This window comes from Stegastes partitus, unplaced genomic scaffold (assembly GCF_000690725.1).
Source record: "Stegastes partitus isolate 25-593 unplaced genomic scaffold, Stegastes_partitus-1.0.2 Scaffold768, whole genome shotgun sequence".
In the NCBI taxonomy this organism is placed as follows: Eukaryota; Metazoa; Chordata; class Actinopteri; family Pomacentridae; genus Stegastes; species Stegastes partitus.
Genome location: NW_007578499.1, coordinates 154,036 through 172,745, shown reverse-complemented (window position 1 = coordinate 172,745; position 18,710 = coordinate 154,036). Strand labels below are relative to the sequence as shown.

The following is an 18,710-nucleotide window of genomic DNA, read 5'->3' as shown; positions in this document are numbered from 1 at the left end:
CACACAAAAAAAATCCAGAAACTACACAAGGGAGTTGTCTACAATGAAACTCTTCAGACAATCATTTTTGTTCCTTTTTTATTTACAGTACAAAAATGGAAATTTACTACCAATGCTTCTGAACGATAAAAATAAAAGGAGAAGTCTTTAAATACACACTGTAGTGGTGCAAAGAAACACACAACAGCATTAATTTGTACATTTTCCCTGCACTACAAAGCAACGAAAAAAAAGGCCATATGCTCAAAAGTTGTATGTCTGTAATGTCGACTCTGACAATAAGCAAAGCTTAACAAACATGAATCTAGAGCTCACATTCCAATAATGTAATGTACACTTACATATATAGCATGGACATAGACGATAAGCTATGTTTTGTACTCAGTGCTGTGACCCCGAAAAATAGATAACTATCTATTGATTAGCAAGATATCCTTCACCTGGCACTGAGCACTTATTTGTTGTGAGCGCTGTCGGATGTAAGATCAGTCATGCATCACAAACACATTACACAACAACCTGAGAATAGGAAGTCTGCTTTGAGACAGTTGTGGCAGGTTTAAGCAAGAGTTTGTTAATTACAGAATATACACTACAAAACAATCTTGTTCCATTTTTGTAATTAAATCCCCTATATATCTGTTTGATTTATTGCTCCATTCCCTGCAAAAATACGCTCTTTGTTTTGTTGACACTGATGATGATGATGATGATGATGATGTTATCCAACCTGAAAGAATTACGCCAACATTTGGGATCGGATTACTCGTCAAGGCCCTCGTCTTCCTCTTCCTGCTTGGCATCCACCTCGCTTGTGTCTGAGAACTCGTGCAGGAGGACGTACTCGCGGCTGCTGAAGCCAAACTTGAGAACATCCTTTTCTTTGAGCTCGTAGTAGCGCTGGGCCTCGATACGCTGGTTGTTCAGGTAGGTGCCATTGCCGGAACCAAGGTCGATAATGTAAGGCCTTACCCTGCGGCCCGGGGTACCATCTTTCCGTGTAAACTCCACCAGTCTGCAGAAAGACAATCAGGAAAAATAGACCGGTTTTATTAGCACAGCAACAGAACAACTGAAGTTTAAGACAACACACTGGCCAGGAAAATAAATTACTGTGGTTTAATGTTTGTTAAGATTATACTGAAGTTATCAGTGTGTCTAACACGCATCATAGCGGAAAACATTTTAGCTGATGACTAATATTCCTACCTATACTGGAATACTGCATGTTGCTTGGAGCAGGATGGGTGGTCAATGGGGATATCAGCAATTTTTCTCTGCCGCCCCAACAAATAGGCACTCTGTCTGTGAATGTACATGACTGGAAGGGGCTCATCATTCTTGAAAGGGTACAGTCGCCATCTGCGCTTTGGAATGCGAGCCTCCGGTGGTTCGTTGTACTTGATCACCACTCCCCGGAATGTGTTGGTGTCTTCTGTCAGTGCCCCTGACAGTTCAAAGTTGGGCTTCTCTTTGTCAGGAGGAGGAGCATTTGTGTCACTGCTCCCACCTTCAGATTGTCCAAAATCATCTTCTTGGTTCTCTTCACGCCGCTGACGATTTTCCCTGCGTCGTTCATCATGCTGCTGTCGCTCAGCTTGTTGGGATGCAAGTGCGCTGCGTTCCCGATGTCTCTCTCCGCCGCGGTCTCTCTCCCGTGGCCTGTCTGATTCCCACCTGCTCCGTCTCTCCTCTGGTTGGTCATTTCTTCTCCTCCGCTCATCACTTGCCCTGTGTTCATCCCGTTCCTGTGACATATTTGGAACAAAAAGGCATTTAAAGAAAGAAGATCCAGAACAAACTTACACAGTTACAGCTTTGAACAGTCTTTATCATCACAGAGGTTATATAATCTCTTACATTCAGTCTGACTCCCAAAATTAAAAATGGCTACCGCTGTGTGTGGCATATTCTTTATGACACATGCAACTGATAAATGGTTCATTACTGTAGTCACAGTAACAACTACAACATACCATTACAATACACAATTTTAAACTGGTAATCATGTGACCAGCATCGTTGCAAATAATGACCACTTCTATGTAGCTTGTGCAATCTATTTGTGTTTTGTCTCTGCTCTGCTTGCTTGAACAACTAACTGTGGCCAAGTGTAGTCTACACATTGCAGGCATAGACTGTCTCTGACAAAAGTAGAAAAACTAAATTTAGAAAACTGTAATTTTTAAACTTGCTACTACTGATTTTTCAGCATTAGTTGCTGATATCCATTGCAATGCCAGTGTACCAAGTGACGTACAGCATCCGTCCGTTGTTCACAAGTGACATAATAACATAAGAAACTGCTGTACGTGGCATTTGTCATAAATGCCAGGTGTCTACACGTTTTGGCAGAATATCTTAGTAGAGAATTATATAATGTTTTGCCACTGAAGGAATCGTGGGTTATCAACGGTCATTTTTCCATTATGTTGAGTCTTAGAAGGCTGCATTGCTTCTCAGTAATTTAACACCTAATCACCCGCTTTATTTTGGTATCACCACCACGATGAGGACTTCGACTCCTTCTGTTTCTCGGAGATCTGCTGCTTCGTCTAGCGGGAGAGGTCTCCCTTCTACCTGGTGAGCGGTCCCTCGTCCTGGCAGGTGACCTACGTGAAGAACGTAACAGACTCTGTAACGACGATACATGGCACATTTCTTTCAGCTTCCGTTAAGATGCGAACAATGTTTAAAGACAACCAACAAAACAACTATTTTAATCTGACTCGTAAAGACTGGCAGGCTAACGCGTGTGGGGCTGGCTGTCAAGTTAAATAACACAAAATACGTGTCAAAAGTGAAGCAACATGGTGACTGTATTGTATATACCTGCTCGTTCTTCTCCGTTGTGGACTGGAGTTGCCGGTGGATCTCGACCTCGAGCGGCGTGATCTCTGTGGCCTACCAGGGCTCAGTTGCTCCTGCTTTACCTTAACTTCGGGTTCCCGCTCCGGAGATTCCCTTTTCCTGTGTCGCTTTTCTTTGGCCATTCCCAAACAATTATACCAATTCGACCGTTATGTGACTAAACATACATCGCCACCCACACCAAAGCAAATACAAACAAAAGCCTCACAATCTAACAAACTTCGACTGTTATGTTAAGATCAAGCACTTCCGCTTCCTGCGGTTCGCCGAGAATTTATCTCGGCGTGGTCGCTGTCCACGTTGCACTTTGGTTCCGCCGCGACTACTTATGTCATTAATTGTTTATTAAACAAAACCGAGACTGCTTAAAGTAAAGAGAAGTCGGATAGAATTTGCTTCATCATTTTATTTTTTTGTTTTTAATCATACTTTGGTCCTAAAACACACGAGGCGCGTTTTAAAAGCGTTACAAGTGGAAAAAGGAGCGTTTATGTAAAATTGAAACCTAGCAGCTCTTCGGCTGTTTTCGTTTGTTGTGCTCATTAGTAGCAACACTGAAACAGTGCAAATATAGCGAACATTTGTGAACGTAACCGCTAATTTCCCTCGGATAGATAAGAATGAAACGCCCGAACGCTGTTGCCATGACAACACAAACAGAGCTCGAACTGTCAGTAGCGACATTTTGGAAACCAAAATACTTCTAGTTGATAGTTTTAGTTAATTTCTTTCTTTGTCAAACAATGATTTCACCAGCCGACTCTCTCCTGAAATATGAGAATCCAGTTTTGGTCAGAGAAAGCAGTGACACAAAATCCCCAAAGGTGAGTTTACCAAATAAGTTAGCAGCCGCGTTTAGTTATTGCTAGAGTACGCGATGAATGTAACATAACATACTTTAAGCGAATGCAAAATTTGTAAAAATCTTCGACACATAGTGAATTGTCTTTATTCAGTAACATTTAGACACAGGTCTATGTGTAAGGGTCTGAAAAAGTGTAGTTCAGACGATTTTCACTTATTCTTTTTTTCTTTTTCTTTGATTGCGGTGGTAAATGTAAATTCTTAATAATACACAACTGCAAAACAGAGAAAAACGTACTTTCTTTGTGTGTCACCACGCTCATGTGTATGGAAAAGATCTCATTTGGATCATTTGTATCCTGTTAACTAATGAGTGGGCTTGTAAATGTAAAAAAACAACAAAATAAAACGGTTATAAGATAGTTTCATAATAAGGTGTCAGCGATTGCAAAATATACTTTAATGAGGACACATCATATTAAATACAAGCAATACATAGTGTGTCATAGAAAAGACTTTTCCCTACAGGGACGTCCATTGAGAGTGAGCCCTCAGCCTGCTGACTCTGCACCTGTTCCACCACCTCCTAAACCAAAAGCAGGCTCTTCTGAGGCCATCCAGCAACAAAACCAGCAGATCCTGAATGACATTCTTCCACCCAGGTATAGTTCACCACATCTGCTTCACAGTACACAGCAAAAGTTAGTACGCTGCTGTGCAACGTCACCTAATTATCAAACGATTCGTAATTGCATCAATAAAATGTATGATTTCGAAGATGACAAGCAGAGTATTTCTTTTTAGAAACAATCGCAAACATGCTTTAGAAAGGCTTTACTGAAAATACAGGCCACAAAATAAAAACTCAGTGCAACAAAAGGGAATGCACCTGTGATCACTGGCACGCAACTTAGAAAACCTATCTGCATGTCCGCATCTTGGCTCCACGTTTAAAACAATTGCCAGATGAATCGAAAAATCTGATTGTGAGACTTCAAAAAGATGGAAAAGGATTTAGGGAGGTTGATGGACATATACAAATCAACTGAAACACAATAACAGCAATAAGCAAAAGGTATACAACAGCCATTAGTACCACTCATCAGAGCCTCAGTGGCCATCCTTTGAAAATGCCGTGCAAGGTAAGAAGCTAATATAACTTAAGTCAGGAACAAGACTAGACAGGGGCTATCAGTGAAAATCTTTCCTTGACAGCTCCTACAGTGTGAAGGACGGTTTATAATTTCAACCTCATGGCATCCAAGAAAAACAATGTTGCTTGTTGTTTGGTACAAACATGCCAGGTCAAACTGTGCACACAAGAGTTTCTAAAGAAGGGAAAAAGGCAAGATTATGACCTAAGTATGTCACCTGACTTAAATCCACCCATCCATCCTTTATCTATACACCGCTTAATCCTCACTAGGGTCACAAGGGGGCTGGAGCCAATCCCAGCTGACTCAGGGTGAAGGCAGGGGACACCCTGGACAGGTCACCAGTCTATCACAGGGCTACACTTAGAGACAGACAACCAAACACACTCACATTCACACCTACGGACAATTTAGAATCACCAATTAACCTCAACATGTTTTTGGACCTTGTGGGAGGAAGCCGGAGAACCCGGAGAGAACCCACGCTGCACGGGGAGAACATGCAAACTCCACGCAGAAAGATCCTGGGTGTCTTCGCCGGGACGCGAACCAGCGACCCTCTAGCTGCGAGGCAACAATGCTAACCACTGCACCACCTTGCAGCCCTGACTAAAATCCAATAGAACACCTTTGGGTTATTTTAAAAAGAAAGATAGAGCAAAACAATCCCTCCAGAAAAAAAACAAAACGCTGAGAAAAATTCTATCTTAAGGATGGCAGAACATCTTTCTAGAAACTGATGCTAGACCAAATATCTTCCATGTTGAGAAAGATTGTGGTTGTCATTAAAAAAGGTTTCCATATGAAATACTGAGAGGAAAAAAAAACAAAAATCAGATTTAAATCTCTATAATCACGGGGGGAGTGACTTTTGTTGCATTGAGTTCTAACCGTGGGGTCTGTATTTCCATACAGTAAATCTAAAATATTACCTTTCAATTTTGCATAACAGCATATCCTTCAGTTCCCAATTCAGTGATATTTCAGGGGTGCACTTACCGCTGTTATACACTGTATATTGTTCAACAAGTTCATACTTTCAAACTTGTGCCATTGCAGGGAATGGATAGAGGGAAACCAACTCTGGGTGCAGCAAGTGTCCAGTGTACCTTGTACCAGAGCAGATGTTATAAACCTCGAAGAACTCTTGGACAAAATGCTGCAGCAAAGACAGGCGAGACAAACGGGCATCTGCCCTGTCCGCTGGGAGCTCTACTCCCAGTGTTTTGGTAAGGAGGCGGCTGAGATGTTGGTGATCACTGATATCACATGAAGATACATTCAAAAAAAAGCACTAAGTTACCCAAAGGACCTGTATATCGATTTTTGAGCTCTACATGGCTATATTTGTATCTTCATTACGCACATTTTCACTTGCACAAACTCAGTCTAATCTTCCCAGTTTTCTGTTTGTTTCAAGATGAGCTAATCAGACAGGTAACCATCAACTGTGCTGAGAGGGGTATGCTGCTGTTGCGGGTTAGAGACCAGATCCAAATGACTATTGCTGCCTACCAGACACTGTATGAAAGCAGTGTGGCTTTCCGCATAAGGAAAGCACTGCAGGCTGAAGAAGGCAAGGTGGACATGGAAAAAAGAGTGAGGACATGGAGTTACTCATGTTTTTTTGTGATGTCTTGCAAAAACCAACAGAACACAGCAGCACAACAACGTGCACTTGACAATTAACAAGAGATTTAAAGAGCCACCCGTTTAAAGCTATGGCATTACAGTTAGACTGTAGTTTGGCTTTCAGTCCAGCAGAGAGCACTGTTTCTTTATTTTACAGTTATTATAAAACAGGAATGGTGGCAGTACTTGCATGAATTGAGTCTGCATCAGAACCAAACTGATAAGTGTATTTTATTACATTCCAAGATTCTGGATCTGGAGGATGACAATAAAGCTCTGAGGAAGAAACTGAATGAACAGAGGACTAAATGTGATGAAGTTGAAAAGAGAGAAGTTGAAAAGCGACAGGTGGAAGAAGAAAAGTATCGTAGGGAAATTCAGCTCCTGCAGAGAACCAACGAGCAGCTCAAGGTAACGTTTTCATACCAGCAAACAAAATTTACATCTTCCTAGATTTTGCACCAACACTAGCTGTGCTGCTTGTCCCAATATTTACTTCACTTATTTGTCTTTCTCTTCAGGTCCAACTGGAAGGGATAATTAGGCCAAAGAAGTAAAAAAAACAAAAAACAAAAGCAAAGTTGCCATTTCCCAGCACAGGATGTTATTACGTTCGCATTTTGTCTTATTTCTAAATGATAAATAAATGAGAACTTGAGTTTAGTTTAGTAAATATTTAATTTTTCTTATCAGCATGGCATGACAAATATACTTCAAACAATTACTGCACATTTCTCTTGAACATCAAGAGAGCTGTACATTTGTAAATGATGAATGAAATGTCATTCAAAAACAGTTCTGGGTTGAAGAAAGTTGAAAAGGCAAGGCAGAGTGATTTCCTTGTGGGAGAGTCGAGGTCACCGTAAGGCATTAAGTGGCCACCTGATTCATTTAACACTCAGTTACCTTTGCACCACTTACCAAGTTGTGATTCAATAAAACAAAGCCTTTTTGGCTAATTTAAATACAGGTCAATGACGTATGTTGTGTTTTGCCAGTCTAGTGCTTTGATCTTTTGGTCTTTTGGCCTTCTGTGGCTGCTGCTGGGGCCTTTCTGTTCTTGTTCTTGTTTTTCACATTGTGCGTTTCGTAATAACGCACGCCAACTTTCTTCGCCTTCATAGCACGGTCCATGGCTCTTCTCTGTAGAAATGGATAAAAAGAAAGAGAATAAATTCAAATCTTAAGAAAGACCAGAGCTTTTGTTTTTTTTTTTGGTTTTTTTATCTACACTGCTGTTACATCAGTTAGAAGAAATGGCATTCGTCTAATGTGCTGACCAAGACAGATTGGCCTGTTTGACGTCAGTGAGAACAAACATTGCATACCTGTTTAGATGTCAGTCTGTCAGCCTGGTTGGACTCCTCATCAGCTTTTCTCTTCTTGCCCCTCTGATTTACAGCTGAATTCAAAAAAGAAGATTTATCAACTCTGATACCAGTTGCCTGAATGTCAACCTGACCCAGCCATACAAACACAAATACAAACAGGCCTTTAATCGGCAAAATATCATTCAATCAGTAATTGATTATCTGCTTTTTTTTGTTCCGTGGGAGTGTGGAAGATTTTTTTTTTGGACCTTAACCACATCTGATAGACTTCCCTGAATGTTTTCTACATTCAGCACCATACAAAGTAACGACAAACATGTTGATTGACTACCTTTCATTTGTGCTTGTTTCGCCGCCGCTGCTGCTTGTTTAGTCTTGATGTCTGTGAACACTTTGTCAGAAAGCGCCTTAGGTATCCTGTCCAAAGAGAAGAAAAAGAAAAGTAAATTGTTACCTACCAAAGCAAACAGTTTACTCCTGTTGGGATATGCTGAAATGAACACTAATCAGATTAGGCTTAGTGGAACTATACAACTGTTATTTGACTTTGTTCTTCGGTGTGTGTTGAAATCCAACAAGGGGAAATGCAGATTAAAGAACACAATGACGCAAAAGTTATGCAAACAGGTCACTGATGAGACGGTCAAAATGATGACTGCTAGTCCTCAGTGGCTTAAAGGCTGATTAGCACGGACCACCTAAAATGCATGGCATCTCTGCTTGACAACTTCACATTACTTTATTGAATAAAACAAAATAAGGGAAACACACACAAGACAAAGAAAGTATGGAATTGAGGTCTGGGAAAGAGCCAACTGACCGGATTGCAGAGAAGCGCTTGGATTTGGCTCGGTCCAAGAACTGCTTGTACTTGGCGATCTTCTCGTCCAGCTCGCGTATGACCTCCCGTGAACTCTTGTTGCCTTTTGCCTTGTCATTCTGAGAGGTTGTAGGCTCGGCGTCCTCGCTGTCTCCGTCTGCTGGTGTAGCGCTGGCCCCATCTTCCTCGCCGTCCTCGTCTTCCTCGCACTCTTCCTCGCCGTCAGAGCCGGAAAGGTCAGACATGTCCAGGTCTGGCATCTCCACGGGAACCAAGTCTTCCTCGCTGAACTCAGGCGCCACGTTGATTTTGCCGAAGTTCTGTCGGACATTTGCCAGAATCTTCTTGACCTGCTCCTTCTCTCTCTGCTGCTGCTGCTGCTTCTGCTCCTCATGTGTCTCTGTGATGGCGTCTGGGTTGTCTGGCTGTTCCTCTTGCGCATTCTCCAGAACCTCTGATGGTCCTTCAACTGGCAACAGCTTCTGGTCCTACAGAATTTAAAATACCACACAGAGTACACAAGTTGATGGAAAAAAAAAAAAAAAAGTCATGTAGTGAAAAAGCCAAGGTGAAAAATTCAGTATACTCCTACCTCTTCATCTCCTTCAGGTCCAGGAGGTTTTACAAAGAAGGGGATGCGTCCTCTTTGCCAGTCATTCAACACCATTTTAGAGACTGTGGAAAGATCTGGCTCACCCCCCTGTACAAAAGCAAGAATACACTGTTCAAGCTGTTTATGCACACTTGACTGTTTCAGTGAATGCTGTCAAGAGAGTACAGAACATAATGTACATAAGCAGAAAACAGATCAGACGTATTACTCTCGCACGTTCAAAAAGCAGACGAACCAAACAGCCTGGCATGAGTTTAAAGCATCAGTATAAAAACAAGACAAGATTAAATTTAAAATGACTGCTCAGTCTGATGATAAAGTTTTGTTTTATGACCACATTTTCATGTAAAACGTATAGATTTTCATATAAATGATTGAAACAGAATAACGCTAAATGCAAAGCAGTTGCCAGTAACCCATGCTCAAGTCCTCTAAGTACAGAAATGAAAGAGGAACCTTTAGAAGTTTCCCAGTGCGAAAAGCCAGCTTCTCAAGAAAGTCTTCAGCAGATTTCCAAGTAGGGATGCGGTAAGTTTTCTGAATATATTCTGGCTTGGCACGCTCGAGCACCGCCCCAATGTGCTCCTCTGGATTCTTGATCTTCTCCACTTGAACCTTAGGGAGGAAAGAAAAAGGTAAGAGATTTAAGATATGAACCTGCAACCTTTCAGTTACGGGGACTGTGTGGTCTACATGCGAACCCTCTGATCCCCAAAAAGGATCAGAACTGCAGCTGATCAAGACCTTTTTAAACAGCCAGGTATTATTATTATGACGCCCGATCCACCTTGAAGTCTGTTCATCGCACTCCATTTACTCTGGACTGATGAAATAGCACGCTGACAGATGGCGGATTACCCTCAGTTAATGGGACACTGTTTCTATGAGTTGTGTTTGAGTTTTTCAGACCGTGTGAGGAGCACAAACAATTTAACCCTCTTTGTCGTATTTGGGTGTCAGCAGGAGCTAACAAGGCAGATCTCACAAAACTGCGATACAAAACACTTTGAACCAAGCATAATGTGAAAGACTTACCACTCCTTTTAATACAATATCAGATTCGCTGTCTTCTGACGGGTAGACGACACCGGGGCAGTCGATGAGAAAGATGCGCCTCATCAACGTGATGTACTGCCACACCTAGAAAGGCCACAAGGTTAATTCTGTATGAATGGTCAAAGCACTTCAGGTTCACACTACATGAGACACTTTTTTTTACCTTGTTGATATTTTATAATGTTAAAATCAACAAATGTGATCGGGGAAGCAAAATATGAAACGACTACGTGGAACTTGTTCAACAACTGTAATAACTGTGTCATAACACAGCTAATTTTTCCCTCTATGACTGGTTCATCAACTAGAGGGATTTTATTGTATCTTTCCACATAAACAAATACCACTATTTAAAAAAAAAAAGAGAGGAATGAGAGTCACCGTAGTGCTGCGGCTCATGAGGTTGTTTGGCTTTCACTGCTGTCGGGTATGTGGTGAGAATCAAAGACAAGGTAGGAAATAAAGGAGTGCTGGCCACAGGCCCATCAGATTCATTGGATAGGTGTGCAAAAAATCTCCCCTCTGTTGCGGTCCAAGTTCACAGCTTTGGCAAGCCAGGAAAAGTCAAGATATTTTCCCTTGCTTTCCCCTTGACCCTTCTTTGGACATTGGGGGCTTCAGACCCTTGTTCGCTTCCAAACAGGATAAGCAGCCCAAGAGAGAGGAAATTAAGGATAAAAAAGGTTGTTGTTCTTTCTCTTGGCCCGGTCTTCACTTAGATTTTCAGTTATACAGCTAAGAACACAGAGCTGACTACTTCTGTTGTTCCAGCTATCAACAATTACCGAATTAAGCAGCAAGTAACATGCATCTTTTCACCTCACATCACCTCCCCGCTGAACCGAAGCTCCGTTCACCTCTGCATATAAAATATAAACCACAGAGTAACCACAAGTTGGGCAACAATAATAAAAAATTCAAAATCAGTCAAGAAACTGTAGGTTCTCGTGGTCTGTTTTACTCATTCGAAGACTTTTCGTCGCGTCTGTTGCTTTCTGGCACACAACAGGTTTACATACAGTTTGTGAAGGAGAGATGACATTACCTTTGTTTCTCCGGCGAGGGGGGCCACGTTGCAGACCTTCTTAGACCGCAGAGTGTTGATGACTGAGCTCTTTCCCACATTTGGATAGCCAATAAAACCCACACTTATCTGCTTTTTGTCTGTGTGGAGCTGTGGGAGGCAAAAAAAATAAAAAATAAAAAATAAAAGTCAGAGTGTTGTGTTTCCTAAACATTGTTTCCTCATTTCAGTGAGGTCATTTTAGATGGGTTTCTGTTCTCATCAGTATTATTTGAACTTGTCATCACCCCAGAACTGCAAAAAAAAATATATATATATCCTCAAAAGGTCCTTCTTTTTTGGCTAACAGTGTAGAGAATCAAAGAGCTTTAAAAACCTTTTAAAACAAATCCATGTCTCAATTTAATGACCTTGCAAACCTTTTACTACATAAGAGTGCGTGATAAGGTCTGAAAGTAGGCAACACAGACAAAACCTTGTACCAACGTAAACGTAATGTTAAGCTTTGTTATAGTTATTTATTATAATGCAATTTAGGTTTTGGAAATATGATTACGGAATTGTTTGACTACAGATATACACACTGTCTTTAGACTAATAATTAAACAGATGATAAATCAAGCAATATTATCATTAGTTTAATTTATATATCATATTGATATCTGTAATTCTGATATTACCACAAAGACCTGCTCAATGAATACCAGCATTGTCCATATTGGCCTAACAAAAGCATTGATATTAAATTAATAGCTGTGCTTTGACACAGATGTCGATTTCTACCAAAATTGAGACATAATCATGTATATTTAAAAAAATAAAATATAAACCTGATTGCGTTTGTGTTCATATCAAACTAGAAAATGAAAAAACTCATATTAATGAAGGCCTGCGATTGCTCTGGTCTTGTATATTAGAACAAACAAACTCAAACAAATTAATAACATGGTATAAACTATGTCTTCATACTACAACTACAATACGGGGCTAGAATATCCAAGCTTGAAAGGTGAAGTCCGCAATGTTGGCCAAATGTTGTTTATAAATGTTGTTTATTATTTACTTAGCAAATTTAAATAGCTAGCATGTTTGACATTTATCAAAAGTTGTTGGACAAGCATCGCATAGTGCACCTTTAAACTAGAAGTCGAGTAATAGCTCTGCTGCAGATTAATATTACTTCCAAAAACTGGACAAATAGGTTAATTCTGTGCCACTTCTGCTTGTTACCGGATCATTAAGTGGCTCAGGCTCATGACAAATCAAAGAGATGTTAAATCTGAGGCACTTGCTTACCTTGCCAAACTGCCTGAGCAGCTGGATGAGGGAGCCCTTACCAAACGAGTTGGTGAGGCTGGCGTGGAAAGCCAGAGTCGGGTATTCTTGGGACAGAACAGCTACCCAACGTTTCTGGTTTGAGATTGAGCAGAGACAAAAAGACAGCCGCACAACTTAATAATATGAAACAACAGACAATCATTCCCAGACAAAATGGTAAAGTAAGGATGACGGCTGTAACCATCTTACCGTCACCCAGGTAGGGATGAGGTCACACTTGTTCAAAACAAAGATCAGATGTTTCCAAGGTTTCTCTTTCTTCATATATGTCTCGATGCTCTTGGAGCGCGTTCCCATGGGATCACGTGCATCCAGCACTTGGATTATGACATCAGATGAGTCAATCACCTATTACAATAAAAAAAAAAAAGGAATGTGGAATGATCACACAACACTTCAGTGCATCATATCTACATTAACAGAACGCACAATATTTAGAGCAGCATGGAGATGATACCTTGTAAAGTTCTCCCCAGATCCTCTTTGACTGACCCTTTTTGAAAATCTCCTCGCGTACTTCATCCCTGTTGCAAATTTAGATAGTAAAAGCAATTTACTCTCATCTTCTAAAAACAAAAACTCAGCAACTCTGCTCCTGACGACATACATTTAGTGTGTATTAATATAGCATCTAGTGAGAATCTTACCGGACCCCTGTGTCCTCGGTAACCAGGTTTTTGTCCTTGTCTGCATCGTAGCTCAGGGCCGAGGCCTCAGCTTGCTCCACGAGGTCCTTTACATCCCCCACCATGAGACTGGGCCTCTTCCTTTGGGCCTTGGGTCCAAACGTGGTCTCGAATCCCTCCGTGTCTAGAATGTGCACCTTAGAGTTCTGCAGTTGCGAAAAGACAAAACTTTTTAACTGCTTTGACTGTGACAGTAACCCACAAGAGCGCACCAGTAGATATTTATGTTTTTAACAAAGTTGTTGTATTGTCTACTTGATGTTTTCCTACTGAATAAAGCTGCACAGTGCATATAACTTAAAAGTAACCGCAGCTCTTTGATTGGCCGCTTAAGGTTGATTTCAAAATCAGGTCAATCCCTATAGACTGCCCTGTTAAAAGGCCCAACTTTACAGCATTGATAAACGAGTTTACAGTCTGTGACAAAGAACACTTGTGGTCTCTATAGCTAACGTCCATGTTCATTACAACTTTACAGGAGTTTAATTTTTGTACAACTCACCCAATGTGTTAAGTCTTATTAAGTTATTCGGGCATCTATATTTTGAACAACATGCTTTGGTTTTGAAACAAATGGATGACACGAAAGCCTTTTTTTTCTCCTTTGTTACAACCAATTTTGATGCAGCCACAGTGGCACAGCCCGTTTAAGAATTTAAGAAAAAAAAACAAAAACCCAGAGCAACTGCAAACAGTAAACAGAGCACCCAAGTATGCTACGACAAAGCCAGTGTAACAGCAGAGATTGTGCCAGTGCTGATTAAGTGTTCCAGTGATCTTAAAACGCGAGCCATACTCGTGTTGCAACACCACCGCGAGGAGATGGAGGCAGGTTACAGGGTTTGTCAGAAAACACGCAGTTTATAGCTTCAGGTTGCCTGGACTATCTGCCAAAGTCTTCAGCAAAGCTCTCTGGTTCTTTCAAAACACATTTCCCAACTGAACAACAAACCGTTCCGCTTAGTTTTTGGAGGATAAATCCACTGGTCAATCAACTGTTTTAGACATTTGGCTTCAAAATCCTCTAATGGTGCACACTGGATTCAAGTCAACTGACATATTAGACCAGGTTACAGTCCTTCAGAAATTCTTGCGTGATTTTGTCCGTGTGCTTTGGAATCATTACCATGTTGGAATATTCCTCCTCTGCTAAGCTTCTGGAGACTGGAAATCATCTTGTCAGCCAGTATTTTGAAGACATGATTGATACCATCTATAAACCATTTATAAATGTCACATCCCAAACAACTTTTGTGGTCATGCAGGCCAGTATCATCACACTTCCACCTCCGTTCTACACTGTCAAGACTATGAATTCCCTGTGGTAGTCGTGGCTGATCAAACCAAAAACCAATCTACCTTGGTCTCATCTGACCAAGCAATGTGTTCCCAACATTCATTCTTTTCATTTGCTTCACCAGAGTTTTGTCTTACTGTTATGTTACCAACAGCAAGTATTTTTCCTCAACCCAATCACAAGAGGTGGACGTTATATAATGTCCTTCTCAGTGACTAAGTTGTCACAGAAACTTTGATTTCCATTGATGACCCCTATGCCACATATGAAGCACTTGCCTGTAAACAGTCACTAGTCAGCGCTGTCGTTTTAGAAGCACAACCACTGCTCTGATTCGTGGTAGTGTGGCTCTTTCCTCCTGATTACTGCTGCAACTGTGTTTTGATAGACTTTTTGACAGATTTTCTTGTATCCGTTTCCACATTTGTAAAGTATCACCATCCATCCATACATCCATCCATTATCTATACACCGCTTAATCCTCACTAGGGTCGCAAAGGGGCTGGAGTCTATCTCAGCTGACTCAGGGTGAAGGCAGGGGACACCCTGGACAGGTCACCAGTCTATCACAGGGCTACACTTAGAGACAGACAACCAAGCACACTCACATTCACACCTACGGACAATTTAGAATCACCAATTAATCTCAACATGTTTTTGGACTGTGTGGGAGGAACATGCAAACTCCACGCAGAAAGATCTCGGGTGTCCTCACCGAGACGCGAACCGGCGACCTTCTTGCTGCGAGGCTACAGTGCTAACCACTGAGCCACCTTGCAGCCCAAAGTATCACCAATCAGGTATTTTTAAATTGCTCTAGTAAAATATTTTTCATATGGAGCCTTGATCCAGACAGACAAACAGGCATAGGTCAGAACAGTTCTAAAGTTCACAAGTCATTTTAAAACAATGTTGACTCAGTTATGATAATTAAAAAACACAAGTGTACTCAATTTTGTTTCAATAATTACAGGTTTTCCAACTTGTGTCTCAATGATCAGTGGTTTTCACATTTATTCTTCAATGCAGTCTTTCTAACAAAAAATCTTTTGATTGTTTACAGATGGAAATATTTACTTGTCAACTTAGAAATAATTGAATTGACAGGTGGTGCAATTTGAATCATTTGACATCTAACTGATCCTGCACAGGGGTGTACTATCCTCTATTGGAATTTCACGAGGGGCTACAGCACATGGCATAAGAACAAGAAGAACTAGATGTTATCTTATTTGGAACTGTGTTGGTTATGGAGTGGAAATGTTATTGCTTGGCAATAGGCAACTCACTCATTTCAAGTGCAATGTCAACTCATGTTTACTGTGGGGCAGAGCGAGAAATGAAAGAGGTGTAAAGTGAGTCCTCACGTTAATCAGATAAGAGAAAGAAAGACAGAGCAGTGATCCTCATCTACATTGTTTGATGTAAACCAGGTACAAATGTAAAAAAAAAAAAAGCTTTGTATGCCGGTAAACTTGCGTTAATTTCCACAAACAATGCACATAACCCCTTCAGAACCTTTCTGGTCTCACATCATCCATCAAACAAACAGCAAAGGACAAAAAACATGGTTTTTCTTTTATAGTACAAGAGGTTAATAGCATTTATACTCACATGGGCTTTGACTCGATCATGCAAGAGGGACATAGGCAGTTTGCTTTGTCTCATCACCACACGATATGGATCCTTCTGAACTGCTCCCATCTCTTCCTGGAACTTCTGCAGGGATGACTGCTTGATCACGCGTGTATTTGCTGAAGTACAGAAGATGTAGGTTGCAAATTGAGACCTGGCAATCTTAGATATCCTTTCACTGATAACACGCCTGTCTTGTGAGTTTTCTAATATCTCCTCTCCTCCACTGATGACTTAAAATGGGGTGCTCAACTGTGTTAACTTCAGTCATAAGGTCTTCCTTCTTTCAGCACAGAAAACAAAAGCATTGAGGTGAATGTCTCCAGTTAACCGGCTATTTAACTGATTAAAACAATAATACTCTGACTGTTCTTTAGAGCTGTCATTTGCATTTACAATTTGCAGCCATGGCTGAGTGGATTGTTCAGTGATTGCAACCCTCCATGTGCCAAAGCATCCTCGGGCAAGACACTGAAGCCCAAGTTGCTGCACAGGGCAGGCGAGCACCTTGCATGGCAACTCAGCCACCACTAGTGTGTGAGTGTGAATGTGTGAAAGCAAACACAATGCAAAACCCTTGGTAGGATCTACCTAGGGTTAAACGACGATGCATAACTGCAGATCATTTACATGTGTTAAAGCATTTTAAACTATTTTTGTATCATCTTGCTAAACACCACAATGAACTTAAAATATTAATAATATCACTGAACTGTAGTAATCCACTTTGGTAAGACCAACACAGCCACTTTGACAGCATACATTGTTATAACACAGACAACAGTGGGGTAAAATACTTACCAAACCATTTGATGTTAGGCTCCACTCTGGCCTGAGTCCCTGGAGCTACTGTGGACTGGTACTGTAGCGGTTTGATGACTTTTCCACGGCTATTACTGGAGACAAAAGATCAGTGTCATTATTATTATCCTTATAATAACATTCCATCGGATTTTCCAATCAGTGTCTCTTGAAATGAATGCAAATCTTGATTGTAAATTACCATCTCTGCTTTTGTCTGTACATATTCAGACGCTTGATAGTGGCTCGGTCCCTCATGTTGTTCCCACCAGCACCTTTGGCTCGATCTGTGAAATGCACGCACAGTCACTTGAATGATTCGTCAACAAAGGACATCTGCTATCACAAAACACTCAGTTGACAATTTATTAGGTAAACCTATTCATTATTTATCCAGGTGAACACTACAGCTTAGCTATGAAATCTATATTTATCAATCAATCTGTTTTTTTGTTTTCTTGTTTGTTTTTTGGTATATTGTTAAAAGTGCTTTAAACGAGGGCTGATTGAATGTTTGAATTTCATGGTAGTTACGGAGTCTGTATAGTGCTGTTGAGGTATATTTCAGCTATACTGAGAAGCATTTCTAGTATGATAACTTTAAAATAGTGTTGGTAATGGTATCACCTCTATCAAAGTTCAATTCGATTTGCAACCATATGGACTGAGGCCACATTAGCCAGGAATATGCAATAAGCTGAGCAGCTGAGTGTACATTTATTTTCAGGAACATCAAATTCTTGCTGAGAAGTCTTTCGACCAATTAATAATAGCAGCAGTTTCTAGACTTGAAGGCAAATGAACTTGACTTCAACGAAACAGTATTTTTATTCCCCATAAGTTGAATATATCAGGTTCAAAACGCCACATCTGGCAGCTACTTTGCATTGTAGCAGCAGCTGAAGTTAACACTGAATTAACTCGTTGTGCGTTCATTGACTCATTTAGACACGCAGCACATGTAATAATAATAATCACCACTTTGATTTAACGACAGAAAATAACCCAGAAATCCGTTTCCCACACCGGCTAGCAACAATTAGCATTAGGTGTAAACAAACGCTATAGCTAATGGGAGATTAGCTCACCGGGGTTGCTGCTGGACGACGAGGGGTTTATCGAGCTTTTCCCCTTAAACTTAGGCTTCACCATGTTGACCACTTAGTCGGCAAAGCCGTTCACAGACAAAAAAAAATGTTAAAGACCACGCTGAGGTGGGCAAAAGCTGAAGTTTGATGCTGTTGCTCTCTTCAGCTCGACACTTTACACCCTACACGTGTTCCTATGGCGAAGCCGGAAGGACGTCATCGGACGAGCGACAGCGAGAACAACCAATCAGAGAGCTCCGTGGCTGCACGCGCACTGAACCCGTCGGTGGAGTGTATTGTAATTGATATGGATGTCATCATGACTTATTGTGAACTCATTTAAAAACTTTTTCATTTATGTTGTGCGAAAGCGTCAAGCTTTTATTTTGAAAATGATCTATACATATTTATAGATGACCAATTATGTAAAAGTAGTGTTATATAGATATATGTCAAATCAAACAGCTTTTACAATAAAATCCAGACAAGTTGGGGAGGAAAGTATATCTAGACTTAAATTAAAACTCTGTCGTTATCCTGCATTGTTATGCTCTATTTAT

General features: G+C 40.8%; 3 protein-coding genes across 4 annotated transcripts; 1 reads left to right on the top strand and 2 right to left on the bottom strand.

Moving 5' to 3' along the window:
- Window positions 1–63: 63 nt before the first annotated feature.
- Window positions 64–3,121, bottom strand: snip1 (Smad nuclear interacting protein). The gene is made up of 4 exons (XM_008291900.1): window positions 2,833–3,121; window positions 2,483–2,612; window positions 1,210–1,748; window positions 64–1,015 (listed from the first exon to the last, which is right to left on the bottom strand). The coding sequence occupies exons 1-4, from the start codon at window positions 2,991–2,993 to the stop codon at window positions 763–765; spliced, it is 1,083 nt and encodes a 360-aa protein (XP_008290122.1). The 5' UTR covers window positions 2,994–3,121; the 3' UTR covers window positions 64–762.
- A 493-nt stretch (window positions 3,122–3,614) lies between these two features.
- Window positions 3,615–7,369, top strand: dnali1 (dynein, axonemal, light intermediate chain 1). Of its 2 annotated transcripts, XM_008291897.1 has the most exons (6): window positions 3,615–3,695; window positions 4,204–4,337; window positions 5,889–6,058; window positions 6,250–6,428; window positions 6,708–6,872; window positions 6,983–7,024. In XM_008291897.1, the coding sequence occupies exons 1-6, from the start codon at window positions 3,615–3,617 to the stop codon at window positions 7,016–7,018; spliced, it is 765 nt and encodes a 254-aa protein (XP_008290119.1). In that variant the 3' UTR covers window positions 7,019–7,024. The 2 variants fall into 2 exon arrangements, with proteins under 2 accessions (XP_008290119.1, XP_008290118.1); XM_008291896.1 differs by having other exon boundaries at window positions 6,708–7,369.
- On the bottom strand, window positions 7,121–18,360 carry gnl2 (G protein nucleolar 2). The gene is made up of 16 exons (XM_008291899.1): window positions 18,151–18,360; window positions 17,265–17,349; window positions 17,063–17,157; window positions 16,241–16,380; window positions 13,291–13,475; window positions 13,101–13,167; window positions 12,833–12,991; window positions 12,602–12,715; window positions 11,327–11,455; window positions 10,261–10,365; window positions 9,682–9,840; window positions 9,205–9,312; window positions 8,613–9,100; window positions 8,124–8,209; window positions 7,790–7,863; window positions 7,121–7,604 (listed from the first exon to the last, which is right to left on the bottom strand). The coding sequence occupies exons 1-16, from the start codon at window positions 18,212–18,214 to the stop codon at window positions 7,461–7,463; spliced, it is 2,202 nt and encodes a 733-aa protein (XP_008290121.1). The 5' UTR covers window positions 18,215–18,360; the 3' UTR covers window positions 7,121–7,460.
- Between the last annotated feature and the right edge of the window lie 350 nt (window positions 18,361–18,710).